Below are 25,195 nucleotides of genomic sequence, written 5' to 3'. Positions count from 1 at the left end.
AGGGCATAGATTCGCATGGCTCCTAATATGGTGTATATTTAAGTAATAAATCTCAGCATAAACAGAGCCCCACAAATGTGTCATCTTTCATGCTGTTCTACATATATGTGTGATTCTTGCAAAACGTCTCAAAATAGTCTGCATTTCACAATGTGCTATTTAAACTTTTTACAAATTACCATCTTATTACATGTGTGAAATAATGTTTAATTATTCTCGTTAGACAATTAGCAGTGAGCTTTTCTGTTTATTTTAAACATTATCATTGTACATCTTTTCCAGCACTGTTTACAAATTGACCCAGACAAGAGGCCGTCATGTATGACTTTGCTGCAACATGACCTATTCAAGAAGGATGGCTTCTCTGAGAGGTGGGTGATAAGCTAATTATTGGTGATTTCTGCCTCTTTGAAAATTAAAAATGTCTGACTAATGTTCTGGGGTCCATATGGATTGACATGGAGATTGAGAGAACACAAACAGGTTGGAAGATGTATTTAAATACTTGGCCCCGCCATGAAGCACCGAGCAGTGTCTTTCTCTGCTGCCAGGGTCCCTTTAATGGGACAGAGTTCTAAAGAGAACTCCCAAATATAAAAATTGATGCCCACTTGGATAAATGACTAATATGACAAAAAACATTACCAAATTCATTTTTATGTTTTATTTCTGAAAATGTCCAAATTAAACAGATGTCTATAGTGGAATGAGGTAGGATTCCCCAATATGTTTGCCATAGTTACAGAAGTTATCCTCTTTCCAAATGCAAATGTATTGCATTTTTTGGTACTCAGGACCACCGTTTATTAGTGTGTGGAGGTTTGGCATGTCTGTGACTTAAAGCATAATCACTGTTTCAATTTTCATTTCATGAATCGATTGTACAAATGAAAACAATCAACTTTGTAATATATCTTATCAGAAAAATGTTCTTCTTTCTGTGCCATAATTGATCAGTCATTATCAAAATTCTAAATTGTGAGGTAAGATATGTGTTCAGTGAAGACAGATTATTACATTACTGAGATAGATGGATAATATTATATGTAGATGGTGAGGAAAAAGGAGCTAGAGACAGCCCCTCCCCCTCCTATCCACATAGGAGATGAGAGCAGCTACTGATGAGATTCTATCTCAGTTACTCAAAGGTCTGTCTTAATAATGACCAATTATGGCAGAGAAAGAAGAACATTGTTGTGATAAGATATATCTCAAAGTTGCTTTTTTAATGTGTAGTATTGATTTATGAAATAAAAATTATAATGACGGTTATGCTTTAACCTCTTCCCGACATTGGACGTATCCATACATTATGGTTGGCTGGTACTTACCGACCAATCATGTATGGACACGTCATGGTGATTTTGTGTGAACAGATGCTGTGCCGCGATCGGCTCTAGGTGTCAGCTGATTCTGACATTTGACACCGAACACTCCTGCACCGCACCTAGCACTTTAACCCCCTAAATACTGTCTGCGCTCAATATCGATAGCAGTATTTAGCAGGCAAGCTCAGGGAGGGAGCCTCCACTGCTCTCTGATCGGCGCCCCCACGAAGTCATCACAAGGAACCGATTGTTGAAATGACGACATCCGGGCCACCAGAGCTAGCAAACTTGCTAGACTATGCTCAGAGCTGTTATGACCTGGTGGTTACGGAGTGGTACTGAGATGACCTGGTGGGTAAAACCAATCATGGACAAGCTCAGAGGAGGTGGCAGCTCTACAGACAGTAATCACCTATATGACCTAGTGATTACGGAGCAGCACTAAAATGACCTAGTGGGTAAAACAAATATTGTACTAGCTCTGAGGAGGTGGTAACTTTACTGACCGCAATCCCTACTCCTAACACCAACACTAGAAATAGCCGTGGAGCGTTCCTATCTCTGCCTAGACGCCTCTTCACAGCCTAAGAACTAGCTACCCCTGAAGATGGAAACGGAAAACTATCTCGCCTCAGAGAAACCCCCAAAGGAAAGATAGCCCCCCACAAATATTGACGGTGAGTGAAGAGGGAAATGACAAACTCAGAAATGAAACTAGATTTTAGCAAAGGAGGCCACTACTATCTAAATAGACAGAGAAAGAAAAGGCTACTGTGCGGTCAGTATAAAAACTAAATGTCCACGCAGAGTTTACAAAAATAACCTCCACACCGACTCACGGTGTGGAGGGGCAAATCTGCAACCCCAGAGCTTCCAACTAGCCGGAATATTTCATGATGACAAGCTGGACAAAAGAGACATAACTTAAACTGAACAAAAGGTCATAGGCAGGGAAACACCCAAAAACTAGCAGAACTTATCTTAAGCTGAAATGGACTGGCCAACAGAGAACTTCCAGAAAAGGACTGAATCCACAGGAAGGAACATTGACAGCTGGCATCCACTACAGCCCAAAGCCCAGTTAAATAACAAGGCCAGGGAACCGATTAGTGGAAGCAGCTGCTAAGTACCACTTGAAACCACCAGAGGGAGCCCAAGAGCAGAACTCCCAAAAATACCATTTGCAACCACAGGATGGAGCCCAAGAACGGAACTCACAACAGTACCCCCCCCCTTGAGGAGGGGTCACCGAACCCTCACCAGAGCCCCCAGGCCAATCGGGACGAGCCAAATGAAAAGAACATACCAAATCGGCAGCATGAACATCGGAGGCAAAAACCCAAGAGTTATCCTCCTGGCCATAACCCTTCCACTTGACCAGATACTGAAGTTTCCGCCTTGAAAGATGAGAATCCAAAATCTTCTCCACCACATACTCCAGCTCCCCCCCAACCAACACCGGAGCAGGAGGGTCAATGGAGGGAACCACGGGCACCACATATCTCCGCAACAAAGATCTATGGAACACATTATGAATGGAAAACGAAGCTGGAAGGGCCAAACGAAAAGACACCGGATTGATAATTTCCGAAATCCTATAAGGACCAATAAAACGAGGTTTGAACTTAGGGGAAGAGACCTTCATAGGAACATGACGAGAAGACAACCAGACCAAATCCCCAACCCGAAGCCGGGGACCAACGCACCGACGGCGGTTAGCAAAACGTTGAGCCTTTTCCTGAGACAATGTCAAATTGTCCACCACATGAGTCCAAATCCGCTGCAACCTGTCCACCACAGAATCTACCCCAGGACAGTCCAAAGGCTCAACCTGCCCTGAAGAAAAGCGAGGATGAAAACCAAAATTACAAAAAAAAGGCGAAACCAAGGTAGCAAAACTAGCCCGATTATTAAGGGCAAACTCGGCCAACGGCAAGAATGTAACCCAATCATCCTGATCAGCCGACACAAAGCATCTCAAATAGGTTTCCAAGGTCTGATTGGTTTGCTCCGTCTGTCCATTTGTCTGAGGGTGAAACGCCGAAGAAAAAGACAAATTAATGCCCATTCTACCACAAAAGGACCGCCAAAACCTAGAAACAAACTGGGTACCTCTGTCAGACACAATATTCTCCGGAATACCATGCAAACGAACCACATGCTGGAAAAACAAAGGAACCAAATCAGAGGAGGAAGGCAACTTAGGCAAAGGTACCAAATGGACCATTTTAGAAAACCGGTCACAAACCACCCAGATGACAGACATCTTCTGAGAAACAGGGAGATCAGAAATAAAATCCATGGAAATATGCGTCCAGGGCCTCTCAGGGATAGGCAAGGGCAAAAGCAACCCACTAGCACGAGAACAGCAGGGCTTAGCCCGAGCACAGATCCCACAGGACTGCACGAAGGAACACACATCCCGCGACAAAGAAGGCCACCAAAAGGACCTGGCAACCAAATCTCTGGTACCAAAGATCCCAGGATGACCAGCCAACACTGAACAATGAATCTCAGAAATCACCTTACTAGTCCATCTATCAGGAACAAGCAATTTCCCCACAGGACAGCGGTCGGGTCTATCAGCCTGAAACTCCCGAAGCACCCGCCGTAAATCAGGGGAGATAGCAGAAAGAATCACCCCCTCCTTGAGAATACCAGCCGGCTCACGGACTCCAGGAGAATCAGGCAAAAAACTCCTAGACAGGGCATCAGCCTTCACATTCTTAGATCCCGGAAAATACGAGACCACAAAATCAAAACGGGAGAAAAACAAAGACCACCGAGCCTGTCTAGGATTCAACCGCTTGGCCGATTCAAGGTAAATCAGATTCTTATGATCGGTCAAGACCACAACACGATGCTTGGCTCCCTCAAGCCAATGTCGCCACTCCTCGAATGCCCACTTCATAGCCAACAACTCCCGATTGCCGACATCATAATTACGCTCAGCAGGCGAAAACTTTCTGGAGAAGAAAGCACACGGTTTCAACACAGAGCCATCAGAACTTCTCTGAGACAGAACAGCTCCTGCCCCAATCTCAGAAGCGTCAACCTCAACCTGAAAAGGGAGACAGACATCTGGCTGATGCAACACAGGGGCAGAAGTAAAACGACGCTTAAGCTCCTGAAAGGCCTCCACAGCCGCAGAGGACCAATTCACCACATCTGCACCTTTCTTGGTCAAATCGGTCAGAGGTTTAACCACAGTAGAAAAATTAGCAATGAAGCGGCGATAAAAATTAGCAAAGCCCAAAAACTTCTGAAGGCTCTTCACAGATGTGGTCTGCGTCCAATCATAAATAGCCTGGACCTTAACAGGGTCCATTTCAATAGCCGAGGGAGAAAAAATGAACCCCAGACAAGAAACCTTCTGAACTCCAAAAAGGCACTTAGACCCCTTCACAAACAGTGTATTAGCACGAAGAATCTGAAATACCATCCTGACCTGCTTCACATGAGACTCCCAATCATCGGAAAAAAACAAAATATCGTCCAAATATACAATCATAAATTTATCCAGATACTCCAGAAAAATATCATGCATGAAGGACTGAAACACAGATGGAGCATTAGAGAGCCCGAAAGTCATCACAAGATATTCAAAATGGCCTTTGGGCGTATTAAATGCTGTTTTCCATTCATCACCCTGTTGATGCGGACCAGATTATACGCCCCTCGAAGGTCAATCTTGGTAAACCAGCTAGCCCCTTTAATCCGAGCAAACAAATCAGAGAGCAAAGGCAAATGGTACTGGAATTTGACCGTGATCTTATTGAGAAGGCGATAATCTATACAGGGCCTCAAGGAGCCATCCTTCTTGGCAACAAAAAAAATCCCGCTCCCAACGGTGACGAAGACGGGCGAATATGCCCCTTCTCCAAGGACTCCTTTACATAAGTCCGCATAGCGGCATGCTCTGGCACAGACAGATTGAAAAGTCGACCCTTAGGGAACTTACAGCCAGGAATCAAATTAATAGCGCAATCACAGTCCCTATGAGGAGGCAGAGGACTGGATTTAGGCTCCTCAAATATATCCTGTAAATCCGACAAAAACTCAGGAACTTCAGAAGAAGGGGACGAGGAAATTGACATCAGAGGAATGTCACTATGTATCCCCTGACAACCCCAATTAGTCGCAGACATAGATTTCCAATCCAGTACTGGATTATGTACCTGTAACCATGGAAACCCCAGCACAACCACATCATGCAAATTATGCAACACCAAAAAACGAATATTTTCCTGATGTGCTGGAGCCATGTTCATGGCTAACTGTGTCCAGTACTGAGGTTTATTCTTGGCCAATGGCGTAGCATCAATCCCCCTCAAGGGAATAGGACTCTGCAAAGGCTCCAAGGAAAAACCACAGCGCTTGGCAAATTCTAGGTCCATTAAGTTCAGGGCAGCGCCAGAATCCACAAATGCCATTACAGAAAAGGACGACAATGAGCAAATCAGGGTAATAGACAATATAAATTTAGGCTGTAAAGTACTGATGGTAACCGAACTAGCAGCCCTCATAGTTCGCTTCGGGCAATCAGAGATAGCATGAGTAGCGTCACCACAGTAAAAACACAGCCCATTCTGACGTCGGAACTCCTGCCGTTCTGCTCTCGTCAAAACTCTATCACATTGCATAGGCTCAGAACTCTGCCCTGAGGACACGCCATATGGTGCACAACCTTACGTTCACGTAGGCGCCGATCAATCTGAATGGCCAGAGACATTGATTCGATCAAACCAGCAGGCGTGGGAAACCCCACCATAACATCTTTAAGAGCTTCAGAAAGACCCTTTCTGAAAATAGCCGCCAGGGCATCCTCATTCCATTTTGTAAGCACAGACCACTTTCTAAATTTCTGACAATATATCTCTGCCGCTTCCTGACCCTGACACAGAGCCAGCAACATTTTTTCTGCCTGATCCACAGAATTGGGTTTGTCATAAAGCAATCCAAGTGCTTGAAAAAATGAATCTACATTGAGCAATGCAGGATTCCCTGGCTTAAGGGAGAATGCCCAATCCTGCGGGTCACCACGCAGCAGAGAAATAACAATCTTCACCTGCTGAATGGGGTCACCAGAGGAACGGGGTCTCAGAGCAAAAAACAATCTGCAATTATTTTTAAAATTCAAAAACCTAGATCTATCCCCAGAAAACAAATCAGGGATAGGAATTCTAGGCTCAGAAACAGGAGTTTGAACAACATAGTCTTGGATACTCTGTACCCTTGTAGCGAGATGATCAACACGCGCAGACAGACCCTGAACCTCCATATCAGTACCAAGCTCCTGCACCATCCAAAAATCAAGGGGAAAAAAAAGGACGAAACAAGCAACAAGAAAAAAAAAACTATGACTCAGAACTTTCTCTTCCCTCTTTTGAGATGCATTTAACACTTTGTGGGCCAGCTGTACTGTTATGACCTGGTGGTTACGGAGTGGTACTGAGGTGGGTGACCTGGTGGGTAAAACCAATCATGGACAAGCTCAGAGGAGGTGGCAGCTCTACAGACAGTAATCACCTATATGACCTAGTGATTACGGAGCAGCACTAAAATGACCTAGTGGGTAAAACAAATATTGTACTAGCTCTGAGGAGGTGGTAACTTTACTGACCGCAATCCCTACTCCTAACACCAACACTAGAAATAGCCGTGGAGCGTTCCTATCTCTGCCTAGACGCCTCTTCACAGCCTAAGAACTAGCTACCCCTGAAGATGGAAACGGAAAACTATCTCGCCTCAGAGAAACCCCCAAAGGAAAGATAGCCCCCCACAAATATTGACGGTGAGTGAAGAGGGAAATGACAAACTCAGAAATGAAACTAGATTTTAGCAAAGGAGGCCACTACTATCTAAATAGACAGAGAAAGAAAAGGCTACTGTGCGGTCAGTATAAAAACTAAATGTCCACGCAGAGTTTACAAAAATAACCTCCACACCGACTCACGGTGTGGAGGGGCAAATCTGCAACCCCAGAGCTTCCAACTAGCCGGAATATTTCATGATGACAAGCTGGACAAAAGAGACATAACTTAAACTGAACAAAAGGTCATAGGCAGGGAAACACCCAAAAACTAGCAGAACTTATCTTAAGCTGAAATGGACTGGCCAACAGAGAACTTCCAGAAAAGGACTGAATCCACAGGAAGGAACATTGACAGCTGGCATCCACTACAGCCCAAAGCCCAGTTAAATAACAAGGCCAGGGAACCGATTAGTGGAAGCAGCTGCTAAGTACCACTTGAAACCACCAGAGGGAGCCCAAGAGCAGAACTCCCAAAAATACCATTTGCAACCACAGGATGGAGCCCAAGAACGGAACTCACAACACAGAGCATGATGTAGCAAGTTTGTCTGTCAGTGCAGCGCTGACAGTTTACAAAGCATAGCAAAGCTTCCGATTTACTGTGATTTATAAATGATCAGATTGCAAAAAGTGAAAGTCCCATAGTGGGTCAAAGTAAAAATAAAAGTAAAAAAAAGTTCAAATAAAAATATATATTAAAAAAAAAAAAATCACAAAATAAAATGTATATGTACCCATAAATATTTGTATGAAAAATAAATAAACAAAAACAGTACACATAGTTGGTATTGCCGCGTCCGCAACAACCCAACCGAAAAAAAACTGTCTGACTAGTTAACTGTAGTATCTGTCTTTTTAGACATGCATAAAAACACGGTCTGCCACAGTTTTATGCACTTCTGAAAAAAAGTACACTACCATTCAAAAGTTTAGGATCACCCAGACAATTTTGTGTTTTTCATGAAAACTCATGCTTTTATTAATCAAATGAGTTGCCAAATGAATTGAAAATCTAGTCCAGACATTGACAAGGATCTAAAAAAGATTTTTATTTGAAATAATAATTTTCTCCTTCAAACTTTGCTTTCGCCAAAGAATGCTCCTTTACAGCAATTCCAGCATTGCAGACCTTTGGCATTCTAGCAGTTAATTTGCTGAGGTAATCTGGAGAAATTTCCCCCCATGCTTCCAGAAGCCCCTCCCACAAGTTGGCTTGGCGTGAGGGGCACTTTTTGCGTACCATACAGTTAAGCTGCTCCCACAACAGCTCAATGGGGTTGAGATCTGGTGACTGCGCTGGCCACTCCATTACAGATAGAATACCAGCTGCCTTCTTTTTCCTTAAATAGTTCTTGCATAATTTGGAGGTGTGCTTTGGGTCATTGTCCTGTTGATGGATGAAATTGGCTCCAATCAAGCGTTGTCCACAGGGTATGGCATGGTGTTGCAAAATGGAATGATAGCCTTCCTTATTCAAAATCCCTTTTACCTTGTACAAATCTCCCACTTTCCAGCACCAAAGCAACCCCAGACCATCACATTACCTCCACCATGCCTGACAGATGGCATCAGGCACTCTTCCAGCATCTTTTCAGTTGTTCTGCGCCTCACAAATGTTCTTCTGTGTGATCCAAACACCTCAAACTTGGATTCGTCTGTCCATAACACTTTTTTCCAATCTACCTCTGTCCAATGTCTGTGTTCTTTTGCCCAGATTAATCTTTTCCTTTTATTAAACAGTCTCAGATATGGCTTTTTCTTTGCCACTCTGCCCTGAAGGCCAGCATCCCGGAGTCGCCTCTTCACTGTAGACATTGACACTGGCGTTTTGCGTGTACTATTTAATGAAGCTGCCTGTTGAGGACTTGTGAGACGTCGATTTCTCAAACTACAGACTCTAATGCACTTGTCTTGTTGCTCAGTTGTGCAGCGGGGCCTCCCACTTTTCTTTCTACTCTGGTTAGAGCCTGTTTGTGCTCTCCTCTGAAGGGAGTAATACACACCGTTGTAGGAAATCTTCAGTTTCTTGGCAATTTCATGCATGGAATAGCCTTCATTTCTAAGAACAAGAATAGACTGTCGAGTTTCACATGAAAGTTCTTTTTTTCTGGCCATTTTGAGAGATTAATGGAACCAACAAATCAACAAATGTAATGCTCCAGATTCTCAATTCGCTCAAAGGAAGGTTAGGTTTATAGGTTCTCTAATCAGCCAATCTGTTTTTACCTGTGCTAACATACTTGCACAAGGGTTTTCAAGGGTGTTCTAACCATCCATTAGCCTTCTTACACAGATAGCAAACACAGAGTACCATAAGAACACTGGAGTGATGGTTGTTGGAGATGGGCCTTTATACACCTATGAAGATATTGCATTACAAACCAGATTTTTGCAGCTAGAAGAGTCATTTACCACATCAACAATGTACAGAATGTATTTCTTAATCATTTAATGCTAGCTTCATTGGAAAAAACTGCTTGTCTTTAAAGAATAAGGAAATTCAGCACAGGTGTGTGATTAGCAGCAGAAGGTTGATGTAGCTATAGGGTCCTAGAGGGAGAAGGATATCACTCCATAACAGAGATGCAAAAATCAAGAAGGTGCTTGAGCTAAACGCAAAGGCCTTCTACAGCTGGATCCAGGATGACTGTCACACCTGACACACCCGTGACACATATATAGGGTTTTTCTACATTCAGCAGAAATTGTGGTATACATTTGTACCCATTTCCCAGTGTGAAAAATATAAAATCTGGGGCTAAAACAACATTTTCGTTGTTAAAATATAATTCATTTTTTCTTCAATGTCTAATGGTATAAAATTCTGTGACCCACCTGTGGTGTCAATATGACTACTGCACCCATTGATAAATTCATGGAGAGGTGTACTCTGTAAATTGGTCTCTCTTATGGAAGGTTCTGCTGATCTAGCACCTCAGGGACTCTGGCGATGTGACATGGTACCCTCAAACCAGTCCAGCAAAAGCTTAACTCCAATATGGCGTTTCTTCCATTCTTAGCTTTGCACTGTGCCTCAAAAGTAGTTTTCAGCCACATTTGGGGTATTGGCATACTCAAGACATATTGTACAACAAATTTTGGGGTCCAATTTCTCATGTTACTTTGTGAAAATAAAAAATTGGGGCTAAAATAACATTTTTGTGGGAAAAATGTGATTTTTTTTTTCACGGCTCTACGTTCTTAATTTCTGTGAAGCACCTGGGGATTCAAAGTGCTCAACACACATCTAGATAAGTATCCTGAGGGATCTAATTTCCAAAATGGTGTCACTTTTAGGGGGTTTCCACTGTTTAGGCTCATCAGGGGCTCTCCAAATGCGACATGGCGTCCGCTAATTATTACAGCAAATTTTGCTTTCAAAAAGTCAAATGGCGCTCCTTCTCTTCCAGTAGTACTGAAATTTCTCCTGTTACCCTTATGAAAATGCTAATTTTAGGGCTAAAAAAACATTTTTGTGGGAGAAATGCGATTTTTTGTTTGTTTTCATGACTCAATGTTTTAAATTTCTGAGAAGCATCAGGGAGTTCAAAGTGCTCACCACACATCTAGGTACCTTCCTTGAGGGGTCCAGTTTCCAAAATTGGGTCACTTGTTGGGGTTTCCACAATTTAGGCAAATCAGGGACTCCCCAAACTCGACATGGACATGGAGCGCCCCCACTGCCGCAGGGCCGAGGGGTACCCGGTACCGGGCCTCTCTGTCTCAGTTCTGGGGTTGTCACGGTGGCTAGACCCAGCCCGTGACCCTGCTGAGGGGCGTCCAATGAAGGTGGAGGGTGATGCTGTTGTGGTGTGGTGTCAGTCGCAGTAAATGACAAGGACACCAGGTTGCAGTCTCTTTACCTCTTTACTGAAGGCTTCCGGATCCTCAGTCCGAAATACGGTTAACCGGGCTGCGTGAGTCCAGCCGGTCCGGTGGCACCTCCAGAGTTCCCTTTGCAGGTGGAAATCTGTGCCTACCTTCTAGCACTTGTGTGTTGTAGTCCTTCCCTGCTGTGCTTACGGGATAGTCCTCACAACTGTTGTGTCTGTTTCTGAAGTTCCCTCACAACTCGATTATGATGTTCTGTTTCGTCCCCCAGATGATATGGCTAGGACACACCCGTATGACGGGTAGGCTCGGAGGTCTTCCGGGACCCTAGAGTCGCCCCTCTCCAGCTGTTGCCCCCTGTGTCTGCTTAGGTGATTTTGGGTGAGACAGCCCGCCTATAACTGACTGTCCTGCCGTAGGTTTGAAGTAAGGCCTGGAGCTCAATACTTCCTTGGCGTTCCGGCCACCGGTTACGCGCCTCAGTAGTATGTTGCCTCGTCTTACAGCATGACTCCTACTGGTGTTTCTCCTTGTTGCGTGATCTCGTTTCTCACTCAGCACAATAAACCTCGCTTCTTGTCCTTTCTTGGGGTACCGCCGCGATGAAGTGCAGGCGCGGTCCCGTAACGTTCTTTCTGTTCGCTAGGCCTCTGTCAGGATCCCACCCCTGAAGGGACCCCCCTGAATCTTCCCCTGCAACACCCTCTGCCACAGGATGTTGCCTGGTTCCAACCCAGTCAGCTTCTGACTAACTTCCTCTCTAACCCCCAGTTTTACCAGATTGTGAGGAGTGGCCTAATACATAGCACCCTTAGCTCCCCCTGGAGGCCAGACTGTGAAGTGTATTGGTGTCTGTGATACCTGGTCAGGTGAACTCCTTCAGTGCCATCAGACGTACCATAGCCCCCCCTTAGCGGCGGAGCATCAGTACTGCAACGACCAGGACTCTGGGGCGCTGCAGACATTCACTAATTATTCCAGCAAATTTGGCATTAAAAAAGTCGAACGGCTCTCCTTCCCTTCTGAGCCCTGCCATATGCCCAAACAGTAGTTTTCCCCCACATAAGGTATCTGTGTGCTTTGGATAAATTGTACAACATATTTTGAGGTCCATTTTTTCCTGTTACCCTTGTGAAAATAAAAAAAAAATGTAGGTCTAAAGTGAAATTTTTGTTTAAAAAAGCGCAATATTCATTTTTTTCCTTCCACATTGCATTAATTCCTGTGAAGCACCTGAAGAGTTAATTAACATTTTGAATGTTGTTTTGTGTACTTTGTGGAGTGTGTTTTTTAGAATGGTGTCACTTTTGGGCATTTTCTGTCAACAGGGCTGACGTTAGGGGCAGGCAGATCAGGCAGCTGCCTAGGGCCCCCACTCCTCCAGGGGCCCCCAGCCAGTGGCATGCCACTAATGGCAGCACACCACTATGGGGCCCATTAGTAAGATGGGCCCAGCGCCACCCCTCCCCTGCATTCAACTTATCGGCATCATACATGCCAATATAGTTGAAAGCAGAGACGGAGAAGAGAGGGTCAAATGACGCTCCCACTCCCATCACTCTCCATCTGCCTCTAACAGCGTGTGCCAGCAGTGGAGCTGAGATGCTCTGCAGAGTGCAGAAGCCAGAGCAGGGGAAAATGAGGAGAGGTAAGCATTGTGTGTGTGTATATGCATTATAGTGTGTGTGTGTGTCTGCTGCACTATACTGTGTATGTGGGGGGCTGCATTATACTGAGTATGTGGGGTTATGCATTATACTCTGCATGTGGGGGGCTGCATTATACTGTGTGTGGGGGACTGCATTATACTGTGAGTGGAGGGGGCTGCATTATACTGTGTGTGGGGGCTGCATTATACTGTGTGGAGGCTGCTCTATACTGTGTGGGGGGCAGCACTATACTGTGTGTGTTGGGGGATGAATTTTACTGTGTGTGGGGCTGCATTATACTGTGTGTGATGGGGCTGCACTATACTGTGTGTGGGGCTGCATTATGCTTTGTTTGAGGGGCTGTATTATACTTTGTGTGGGGGACTGCATTATACTTTGAGAGGGGGGACTGCAATATACTTTGTGTATGGGGCTGCACTATACTATGTGGGGGACTGCAGTATACCATGTGTGTGGGGGTTGCATTATGCTATGATTGGAGGGGGCTACTGTGTGTGGGGGCTGCACTATACTGTTTGTGGGGGCGGAATTATACTGTGTGGGGCTACATTATACTGTGTGTGAGGGGGCTGCATTATACTGTGTGGGGTGGCTGCACTATACTGTGTTTGTGGGGGGCTGAATTATACTGTGTGTTTATGGGGGGCTGAATTGTACTGTGTGTGGGGGGCTGCATTTGCTGTGTGTGTGTGTTTGTGCGGGGCTGAATTGTACTGTGTGTGGGGGGGAGGCTGAATTATACTGTGTGTGGAGCTGCATTATACCCTGAGGGGGCTACTTTATACTCTCGAGGGGGCTGCATTATACTGTATGTAGGTGGGCTGCACTACACTGTGTGTGGGGGGACAGCACTATACTGTGTGTGGGGGCTGCATTATACTATGAGTGGAGAGGGCTGTATTATACTGTGTGTGGGGGGCTGCATTATACTTTGTGGGGGCTGCACTATACTGTGTGTGGGGGGACTACACTATACTGTGTGGGGGGGCTTCATTATACTGTGTGTGGGGGTGCATTATACTCTGAGGGGCTTGCATTAATTATACTCTGGGGGGATGCATTATACTGTGTGTGCGGGGCTGCATTATACTCTGAGGGGGCTGCATTATACTCGGGGGGCTGCATTATACTCTGAGGAGTCTACATTATACTCTGAAGGGGCTGCATTATACTGTGTATGGGGGACTGCATTATACCCTATGAGGGGACTTCATTATACTCTAGGAGGGGACTACATTATACTCTATGAGGAGTTTGCATTATACTCTGAGGAGGGCTGCATTATGCTCTGACGGGGCTAAATTATACTCTGAGTGGGCTGCAGTATACTCTGAGGGGGGCTGCATTATGCTCTGAGGGAACTACATTATAATCTGAGGGGCTGCATTATACTCTGTGAGGGGGCTGCAGTATACTCTGAGGGGGCTGCATTATACTCTGTGAGGGGTGCTCCATTATGCTTTGAGGGGACTGCATTATACTCCAATGGGCTGAAGTATATTCTGAGGGGGGCTGCATTATACTATATGTACTATGTGGGACCTGCATTATACTGTATCGTGGACTTTTGTACACATCATTCTTCCTAAGCCGGTGTAAAGAAGCCAGAAAACAAGTGAACGCATTCAATATTGTCGATCATGCTCGTTTAGCGGCCTGAACTCAGCGCATGTAAATACAACAGAAATTTTTCTGTGTGATGGTGCAATATGTGAGCATTTGGGGCCCCACTTTAAACTTTTGCCCAGGGCCCCTCTTTGTCTAAAACCAGCCCTGTCTTTCATATAGGCCCCTTAAAGTCACATTAAATCTGACATGGTTCCTAAAAAAAGTGGTTTTGTAAATTTTGTTGAAAAAATGAGAATTATTTGAGAACAAAACAAAGTTAAAAGTTTTTCTCATGTTTAAAAAATTGTGCTGATGTAAAGTAGACATGTGGGAGATGTTATTTATTAACTATTTCATGTCACATCTCTTTGATTTAAGGGCATAAAAATTAAAAGTTTAAAAACTGCAAAATGTTCAAAATTTTTAACCAAATTTCCATTTTTTTCACAAATAAAAGCAAATCATATGGAACAAATTTTACCACTAAAATAAAGTACAATATGACAAGAAAAAAACAGTCTCAAAATCAATGGGATTTGTTGAAGTGTTCTAGAGTTATTACTACATAAAGTGATACTGGTCAGAACTGTAAAATTTGGCTTGGTCATAAAGGTTAAAACAGGCTTGGTGGTTGAAGGGGTTAAACATGTGACAGCTGATTGATTTTAATAGGTGCTGTGTAATGATTAATTGAAATTATTACTTAGAAGCCACTTCAGTTGGTAACAGTGAATTACCAGGGATACAACTGCTGAGCAAAGTCTTAAAGGGGTTGTCCCATAAAATTCATTTTAATCAATAGATCTTGGAATAATAATAATTTCCACAATTGGAATTTTTTTTCCTGTGCTGAGATAATCTTAATAATCTTATAAATGTGCCCGTGCTGTGTACTGTGTAATGGCTATGTCTCACCATGCTGGAACATGATCTGATCATACCACAGCTCCTGTGCAAGGTGGAGGGGGGGGGGGCAAAAGAGAGGATACAGACGTTACAGCCAAGGGTCCCAAATGATCAAATCCCACCAAGCACAACATCCTGCAAAGAGTTTGTATGTTGTCTCCATGTTTGCATGGGTTTCCTCCGGGCACTCCGGTTTCCTCCCACGTTCCAAAAACATACTGATGGGGAATTTAGATTGTGAGCCCCATTGGGGACAGCAATGATAATGTTTGTTAAGAGCTGCAAAATATGCGCTATATAAAAAATAAAGATTATTTATTATTTATTTATAATGATTCTTTCTTTCAGGTTAAAGGGAATCTGTCATCCCAAAAATGGCCTATAAACTACGGCCACCGGCATCAGGGGCTTATCTACAGCATTCCGTAATGCTGTAGATAAGCCCCCGATGTATCCTGAAAGATGAGAAAAAGAGGTTAGATTATACTCACCCAGGGGCGGTCCCGCTGCGGTCCGGTCCGATGGGCGTCGCGGTCCGGGTCCGGCGCCTCCCATCTTAATACGATCACGTCCTCTTCTTGCCGTGGCTCCTGCGCAGGCATACTTTGTCTGCCCTGTTGAGGGCAGAGCAAAGTACTGCAGTGCGCAGGTGCTGGGCCTCTCTGACCTTTCCTGGCGCCTGCGCACTGCAGTACTTTGCTCTGCCCTCAACAGGGCAGACAAAGTACGCCTGCGCAGGAGCCGCGGCAAGACGACAAGAAGAGGACATGATTGTATGAAGATGGGAGGCACCCGACACGGACCGCGACGCCCATCTGACCGGACCACAGCAGGACCGCCCCTGGGTGAGTAGAATATAACCTGTTTTTCTCATCTTTCAGGATACATCAGGGGCTTATCTACAGCATTACAGAATGCTGTAGAAAAGCCCCTGATGCCGGTGGCCTTAGTTTATAGGCCATTTTTGGGGTGACAGATTCCCTTTAAACATTTTTAAAAACAGGCAGGGAAATGCTTTATCTCACAAAAAGAATCAGCTAAAATCCGCTGCTGTAATGCATGTATACTCTCTTCCTTCCTCCCCTGCCCTGGAGCTGTGGTATGATCAGACCATGCTACTGTACGGTCAGACATGGCCATTACACAGTACACAGCAGGGTCACATGTATAAGATTATCTCAGCGTAGGAAAAAAATTTTAAAACACATCCAATTGCGGAAATTATTATTTTTCCAAAATCAACTCTAAAATTAACTTTTTTTGTGGGAGAACCCAAAACCTGCTCTCTTTGCAGTAAAAATGCTCCGTTTGATGCATTTTTGCTTTTTTTTGGTGTGGATTACATGTGCAACTGGTCCACATTACATGTTTAATAAAATGAGTTTAATACACAGAAAATGCAGCCAAACCTGTTTGCTTCTTTTTTGTCAGTATTTTTTGCACTTTGTCATTGCTTTCTATGCCTGAAAATACACTGCAAAATGCTGCAAGTATTGACATGTTGCATATTTAAAGAAGCACTCCCTTGAATATTTTTTTCACTAAATCTGTGCATATGTGTATGTAGTGTAGTGTGAGTGTATTAATATACTCCCCCACCACCTCTTTCTCCCGGAACCAGCACCGTTCTTCTCTGCTTTTTAGTGACATCACATACCGCTCCTACTGGGGATTCGGCTGCCTCAGCTGAAGAGACGGGGCGGGACTCCGACGTCATTCTGTCTGACAGCGAGCTCCCACAATTAGGCAGCTGGGATTCGGTTGTCAATTAGAATGACATTGGATGTCCCGCCCCATCGACAGAGCAGAGTGGAAAACAAGCCTCCCCTCTGTAGACGCAACGACAGCGGAGGCTTCTGAATCTCCAGCAGGAGCGGTCGCAGACCGCTCTGTGCCGGGGAAGAACGGCACCATGCACAACAGGAAGGTAAGTTGCAATTTCCTGCCTGTTAGTGCTTAGGTACTGTACATTCTTTGTTTTTCTTATTAAGTCCCATATACCCTCTTTTAATTCAGACAGGAAAAAAGACAAGTTTGTGCATGAGATTTCTGAAATTTCACAGTTTTTGCTAGTACTGTAAATCACAACTTTCTGCAGAAAAAAAACACACACACAATGATGCAAAACTGCTTCGTGTGAACATAACCTTACTATATCCATGTTTAGCAGTTTGTAACATCTGAATTCTCCCACAGGTCTACTAAAGTAAGGTTAGAGTCCAGGTTGTATATGCAGCATTCAGACAATTGAAGGCAGATATATAAAGTTCATCTGAATTTATTGCATAATCTTTACCTAGACACGGCCTCTTATGTGAAATTGCTTCAGTGCCATGCTAGAATATTACAAGTCATTAAATTAAATGACCCTACAGGGACTGTAAGGATGATCAGGGGCAAGAACTTTATGATGTGCAATGAGACAATATTTATTAAAATGGTTGGATGCTCTTTTGTTAAAATTGGAAAAGCCTTGGTAGTGGCATGACTAATGAGAGCGTGCTGCACAATTGCTGCTATAAATCTTATTTTTCATTTAGTTTCCCTGCATTACCAGCATGTGCTTCATTAGATGAGATCTGTAGTTTCGGAGACTTTACCCCGTTTCTGATTCCTAAATCACAGCATGCCTTGCTCTGCCTTTTCCAATTACGTCTCTGTTCGTTTACCACTTTTAGAAAACTGCACCCCAAACATTGCCCGTTATCTAAAATAGCAAAATTACACAGGAGTCACCCTTCCTAGATCCAGCGCTGTATTTCCGCAGCATTGATGGGTGATGCATGAGAAATCTGGTACAATGAGCCAGCTGTCTTATGTGGATGATTGGAATTGGCTGTTCCATGAGAGCCACTTGCGGTTTCTAAATGGCTCTTTGGGCTAAAATGACAATAGTTGGCTGCCAACGCAACATTTTACTTTAAGTGCTTATTTTCAGGTTCTCATATATTTAATAGGGATCCGACAGAGCTGGTTATTGTTAGTGTGCGAAGCCAAATGATCCAGATCACCAAACAGAGCTTGTACCGTCCATCACTATGCCGCCATGTTGCGGCCACAGTGTTTTGTCTGCAGCGGTGACTTCACATCAACAGCTCACATCACTGTAGTTAATCACTAATCTCAATGGTTTGTATTGCCAAGCTGCTGAGCTCAGTGATTGGCTGCAGTGGTGATGTGAGCTGTTAATGTGATGTCACCACTACAGCCAAATCACTGAGATCGGACCAGCGGCAGAAAGCTGTCGCTGAATATCGGTGAAGGTAAATATTGTCTGATTTTTTTATTTTACAAGGCAGGCAACGTTTTGGTCTACTTTTCAAAAATGTGCAATACCCCTTGAATATTGGCAAAAAGCTACAAAGTTGTGCTTTCCAAGATTGTCCCCAAAGCATCATAAATACATTTTTGTAAGCATTGAGTATGTGCAAAGAATAATACATCATAGAACAGTGCACATATGACTGAGAGGGTTTTTAGGCATGCAAAGTAGAAAGCTGAGAAAACAAACACATCAAGCAGTTTGTAATGAGCAAGTACAGGATATGTATTAGATAGTAAAGGAGAAGCGCTTTGCTTTAAGTCATGGATACAGGGGGCATCATGCTGTGTGGTAGTCACTGTGGGACCATCATGATGTATTGTGTCCACTGCAGGGGCATCATACTGTGTTGGAGGCACTGTGTGGTATCATATTTTGCTGGAGCAATGCGGTGGTCATCACACTTTATACGTACAATGGGTATTGTTGGGGAACTCACTGTGCATCATACTGTGTGTAGGGGACATTTTTGGAGGCATTATACTCTATAGGGGTATCCTAGTAGGTGAGAACACTAGGAGGCTTCAATAGGGTCAAAATAACTGGTGTATCTGCCGCTATACATGTTCCTCTCCCTGTCTTAAAATTTTGGGAGGTATGCCCCTCTGTGACCCTGGCTACTTCAACAAATTTGTTTTTGATTTTTAGCAATTGAAACTTTTGCAATGGGGCCCCAATGATTTCTATGTACATTCCTGCTTGGAAGAGTTGAAAACTAAACAGTATTTGCAAATCTACAAATATTTAACTATATTTGCCCCTGTTTAAAAAACACAATGCAGATTGAATTATATGTCTTTTATATATATTATATAACAATTATTTATTCAATATTTTTGAAAGGTTCTCACAGGAAATCAGTGCCAAAGTACAAAAGCTTTCGAAGGACAATCCATCACCACCAAGGAAAATCAAAAACTCCAAAAAAGATGATTACCCAGGAGAAAAGAAAGCACTGGCCATACAGGTAAGCTATATAAATGTACCGTATATTTACTTCATCTATACTCCAAATCTATAAGTGTGAACAACATAACAGTCAACAGGTAACTAAAGCCCTGCACACAAATGCATTAAGGATCTGTGTCACACTAATTCTGAATGAAACAAATAGAAGTGTACAGACCTAGACTGTAAACAACAATAAAAGCGAATATACCATTTTGTGAAAAAGTGTTTGCCCCTTCCTGATTTCCTATTCTTTTTCATGTTTGTCTCACTTAAATGTTTCAGATCACCAAACAAATTTAAATATTAGACAAAGATAACACAAGTAAACACAAAATGCAAGGTTTTTTTTAAAATGAAGGTCTTTATTATTAAGAGAAAAAACCCTACCGGACCTTGTGTGAAAAAGTGATTGCCCCTAAACCTAATAACTGGTTGGGCCATCTTTAGCAGCAACAACATCAATCAAGCGTTTGTGATAACATAACTGGCAATGGGTCTTTTACAATGCTCTGGAGGAATTTTGGCCCACTAATCTTTGCAGAATTGTTGTAAATCAGCCAAGTTGGAGGGTTTCCAAGCATGAACCGCCACACGTCATGCCTGTCATGATTCCAATGGCAGGGAATCACCAAAAGGGCAAGCACAAAAATAGGACAAGCTCTAGGGTGATGGAACCTGAGCTGACCGCGATCCTGAACTTAACACAAACACTATCAGCAGCCGGGGAACGTACCTACGGGGACTCTAGACGTCTCGCGCCAGCCGGAGAACTAACTTCCCCTAGAAGATGAAAAGCAGACCTCTCTTGCCTCCTAGAGAAATACCCCAAAGGGATAGCAGCCCCCCACATATAATGACGTTGAATTAAGAGGAAGGCACATATGCAGGTATGAAAACAGTTTTAGCAAAATGAGGCCCGCTACAGCTAGATAGCAGAAGGATACAAAAGAGATCTAGGCGGTCAGCGAAAAACCCTTTCTTCAAAAAACCATCCTGAAATTACTGGGACCCATGTGCCAACTCATGGTACATGGGGAGTAATTTCAGCCCACTAGAGCAACCAGCAACAAAGATTCATATGTATGCAAGCTGGACTAAAAACATGATAAGGCAGAACACAAAAAACAGGAAAATCAGAACTTAGCTTGTCCAGCAGATTATAGGAGCAGGTAGCAGAGGCAAACAGAGACACTCTGATTACATTGATAGCCGGCAAGGGAATGACAGGAAAGCCAGGTTAAATAGGAAACACCCAGCCTATGATGGACAGGTGGAAACCAGAGACCGCAACCCACCAAAGTCACCCAGTACCACTTGTAACCACCAGAGGGAGCCCAAAAACAGAATCCACAACACATGCCACAGCATCTCAATAGGATTAAGGTCAGGACTTTGACTAGGCCACTCCAAAGTCAGAACTTTGTTTTTCTTAAGCCATTCAGAGGTGGACTTGCTGTGTGTTTTGGATCATTGTCCTGCCAATACCCAAGTGAGCTTTAGCTTGAGGTCATAAATAGAAGGCCAGAAATTCTCCTTCAGGATTTTTTGGTAGACAGCAAAATTCATGGTTCCATTTACCACAGCAAGTCTTCCAGGTCCTAAAGCTGCAAAACAGCCCCAGACCATCACACTAACACCACCATATTTTACTGTTGGTATAATGCTTCTTTTCTGAAATGTTGTGTTACTTATATGCCAGATGTAATGGGACATACACCTTCCAAGAAGTTCAACTTTTGTTTCATCAGTCTACAGAGTATTCTCCCCAAAGTCTTGGGGATCATCAAGATATTTTCTGGCAAAACTGAGACAAGGCTTTAGATTCTTATTGTTCATCAGTGGTTTTCATCTTGGAACTCTGCCATGCAGGCCATTTTTGCGCCAATCTCTTATGGTGGATTCATGAACACTGACCTTAACTGAGGCAAGGGAGGCCTGCCATTCTTTGGATGTTGTTGTGGAGTCTTCTTTGACTTCTTGGATGAGTCATTGCTGCGCTCTTGGGGAAATTTTGGTCGGAAGTCCCCTCCTTGGAAGGTTCACCACTGTTCCACATTTTCGTCATTTGATGATAATGGCTCTGACTACAGTTTGCTGAAGTCCCAAAGCCTTAGAAACTGCTTTATAACCTTTTCCAAACTGATTGATCTCAATTACATTGTTTCTCATTTGTTCCAGAATTTCTTTGGATCTCAGCATGATGTCTAGCTTCTGACAATCTTTTGTCTACTTCACTTTATCAGGCAGGTCCTATTCAAGTTATTTCTTGATTGAGAACAGGTGTGGCAGTAATCAGCCCTGGATGTAGCTAGGAAATTTGAACCCAGCTTCCCAAAAAGTGATAAACCACAGTTAACTTATGTTTTAAGGGGGCAAGGATTGATTATACTTATTCATTTTGACAGAACATATTCAGATTAACATGTTTTCATTTTCTATTTCTTGCCTTTACTTACAGGACTTCAATATAGAATCTAAAGGAAAAGATGCAAAGCCATTAAAAGTCAAGATAATCAAAATGGACACAGATAGGAGTGAGAAGAATGATGTAGCATCTAATGCTAGCAGTTTATTTAATGGACTAAATCAGAACAGAACGCCTTATGTAGCACTAAAAGAATCTTGTACCAGTTTGGATCATCAAAAAAGCCCATGTAGCATAATTCCTCCCATCAGTTACAACCTTACTGCCATCTCTCCTCATCTGACGTCCTCATCCAACGCATCATCTGTCTCCAGCCATGTTAGCTTCAGGTAAGTGTACAGTACATGTTTGTAACTTATTGTATGGGGTACTGAATTTCTAAAAATTCTGTGAAATCAATTCTGAAAATGGCCTCATTCACATGTCAGTATTTTCCACGTTCCAGAGTGTAAGAGTTTGATCAGAGTGTGGTCCGAGTGCCATCAGTTTTTCTCGTACGTGGAGAAAAAAAACATTCTCCACCTTCTGCTATGTGACAGTTCATGAAAATTGGACAACATTCGGGATGTCAGAAGATCCGATCCTCAGATCAGAATCAGAGAGGTCTCTGCTGTCAGTGCAAGGAAAAAAATCGGACATGTGAATGGTCCCATTTGAACCCAATCGCTGGCATAAACAGTGGCATGTAAAAATTTAGGCACCCCTGGTCAAAATTACTGTTATTGTGAACAGTTAAGCGAGTTGAAGATGAAATGATCTCCAAAAGGTCTAAAGTTAAAGATGACACATTTCCTTTGTATTTTAGGCAAAAAAAATAAATATTGTATTTTTTTACAATAATTGCAAAAAGGAAGATGAGCCAATGCAAAAGGTTAGGCACTTTTGAAAATGTATGTGCTTAGATTACTTTGACCAAGGTTTCAGACCTTAATTAGGCTGTTAGGATTGTGGCTTGTTCACTATCATTAGGGTTGAGCGACTTTCATTTTTTTAAGATCGAGTAGGGTTTTGGGAAACCCGATTTTGTCCAGAGTCGAGTCGAGTGCAGTCGGCCGATTATCGCTAAAAGTCGGGGATCGACCGAAACACGAAACCCAATGCAAGTCAATGGGGAAGCATAGTCGGCAGTGAGTGGAGGCCAGGAAAACACCTACAGTGCCCATTTTAATGCCAAAAACATCCATTCTTGTTTCTGAAGCTTGCCAATCTTAATTAACTGTATAATAATAGTTGGGCATAGGGAATTGGGTGAAAGTTGTGGGGGGAGTAGGGCTGGCTCAAGTTTTTCGTGGGCCCAGGAAATGCGGACTACGTCACGGCGGTGTTGCAGGGAAAGGTAAGTATTTAAAAGTTGCAAGTGCTGTGATCCTGAGCAAGCAGGGGGGGGGCCCACTCGTTCGCATTGCCACTGGCACAGGGCCCCTCAAAGTACGGCGGTGTGTTTGCATGGCGGGGGCGCCTCCCACCAGCAGCGACACTTTTGCGTACTCTGAGGGGCCCTGTGCCAGTGACGTCGCCAACGAGTATGCCCCCCCACCTGATGAAGGAACCTGCACTTTCATCTGCACCTTCCTCTTTGTCCCTGTGTAAGGTGGTATAACATGCGGGAAGGGGAACCTTACTTTCAGCAGGGACAGATTCTGGCTGTGTAGAGTACAAGGGGAATGTAGTGGTCTAGGTCAATGTACCAGCAGACTCATTTAGCAGTGGCTGGGCAATGGGCAGGATGAGGAGGAAACAGATATAGGGCCAAAGAATAAAGTAGGCTACATGCAGTTCAAAATTGGTAACAGGACTAAACAGGCGGCATTGCTTTGTTCAGTGGAGTAGCAAACCCAAGAGCAGCAGACACTGTTTCAAGGGCCTAACCACACTAGTAGGCCAAATGCAGTTTAATATCTGATAGTATAGGGCGAAAGCCAGAATGTGGAAGCTCAGCTTTGTTCAGTTGAGGACAACACCAGGGAGGGGCAGACACCTTTAGTAGGCCGGAAAAGCCTATTGCATTTTTTAAAATGGTAATTTGGAGCAGAAGGTTGAAGCTCAGCTTTATTTACTTGAGGGCAACACCAGGGAGGGGCAGAAGCCGTTAGTAGGCCCTAACCACCATTTTTTTTTTTTAAACCACATAATGAGAGCCGGAAGGTTGAAGCTCAGCTTTATTTAGTTGAGGACAACACCAGGGAGGGGCACACAGACAGACACCTTTAGTAGGCCTGAAAAGCCTATTGCATTTTTCAAAATGGTAATTTGGAGCAGAAGGTTGAAGCTCAGCTTTATTTAGTTGAGGGCAACACCAGGGAGGGGCAGAAGCCGTTAGTAGGCCCTAACCACCATTTTTTTTTTAAAACCACATAATGAGAGCCGGAAGGTTGAAGCTCAGCTTTATTTAGTTGAGGACAACACCAGGGAGGGGCAGAAGCCGTTAGTAGGCCCTAACCACCATTTTTTTTTTTAAAACCACATAATGAGAGCCGGAAGGTTGAAGCTCAGCTTTATTTAGTTGAGGACAACACCAGGGAGGGGCAGAAGCCGTTAGTAGGCCCTAACCACCATTTTTTTTTTTAAAACCACATAATGAGAGCCGGAAGGTTGAAGCTCAGCTTTATTTAGTTGAGGACAACACCAGGGAGGGGCACACAGACAGACACCTTTTGTAGGCCTGAAAAGCCTATTGCATTTTTCAAAATGGTAATTTGGAGCAGAAGGTTGAAGCTCAGCTTTATTTAGTTGAGGGCAACACCAGGGAGGGGCAGAAGCCGTTAGTAGGCCCTAACCACCATTTTTTTTTTAAAACCACATAATGAGAGCCGGAAGGTTGAAGCTCAGCTTTATTTAGTTGAGGACAACACCAGGGAGGGGCAGAAGCCGTTAGTAGGCCCTAACCACCATTTTTTTTTTTTAAACCACATAATGAGAGCCGGAAGGTTGAAGCTCAGCTTTATTTAGTTGAGGACAACACCAGGGAGGGGCACACAGACAGACACCTTTAGTAGGCCTGAAAAGCCTATTGCATTTTTCAAAATGGTAATTTGGAGCAGAAGGTTGAAGCTCAGCTTTATTTAGTTGAGGGCAACACCAGGGAGGGGCAGAAGCCGTTAGTAGGCCCTAACCACCATTTTTTTTTTAAAACCACATAATGAGAGCCGGAAGGTTGAAGCTCAGCTTTATTTAGTTGAGGACAACACCAGGGAGGGGCAGAAGCCGTTAGTAGGCCCTAACCACCATTTTTTTTTTTAAAACCACATAATGAGAGCCGGAAGGTTGAAGCTCAGCTTTATTTAGTTGAGGACAACACCAGGGAGGGGCAGAAGCCGTTAGTAGGCCCTAACCACCATT

General features: G+C 43.7%; 1 protein-coding gene across 2 annotated transcripts in view; it reads left to right on the top strand.

Moving 5' to 3' along the window:
* Window positions 1-25,195, top strand: part of CDKL2 (cyclin dependent kinase like 2) — a 132,603-nt gene that overhangs the window by 66,343 nt on the left and 41,065 nt on the right. For both annotated transcript variants that reach the window (XM_077276683.1, XM_077276691.1), the window contains exons 7-9: window positions 283-371; window positions 19,324-19,447; window positions 21,890-22,185. In XM_077276683.1, the coding sequence (XP_077132798.1) occupies window positions 283-371; window positions 19,324-19,447; window positions 21,890-22,185 (509 nt within the window). The remainder of the gene's footprint in view (window positions 1-282; window positions 372-19,323; window positions 19,448-21,889; window positions 22,186-25,195) is intronic.

This window comes from Ranitomeya variabilis, chromosome 1, assembly GCF_051348905.1.
Source record: "Ranitomeya variabilis isolate aRanVar5 chromosome 1, aRanVar5.hap1, whole genome shotgun sequence".
Lineage (NCBI taxonomy): Eukaryota > Metazoa > Chordata > Amphibia > Anura > Dendrobatidae > Ranitomeya > Ranitomeya variabilis.
The sequence above is the reverse complement of the archived record's forward strand: the minus strand, read 5'-3'. Positions and strand labels throughout refer to the sequence as shown.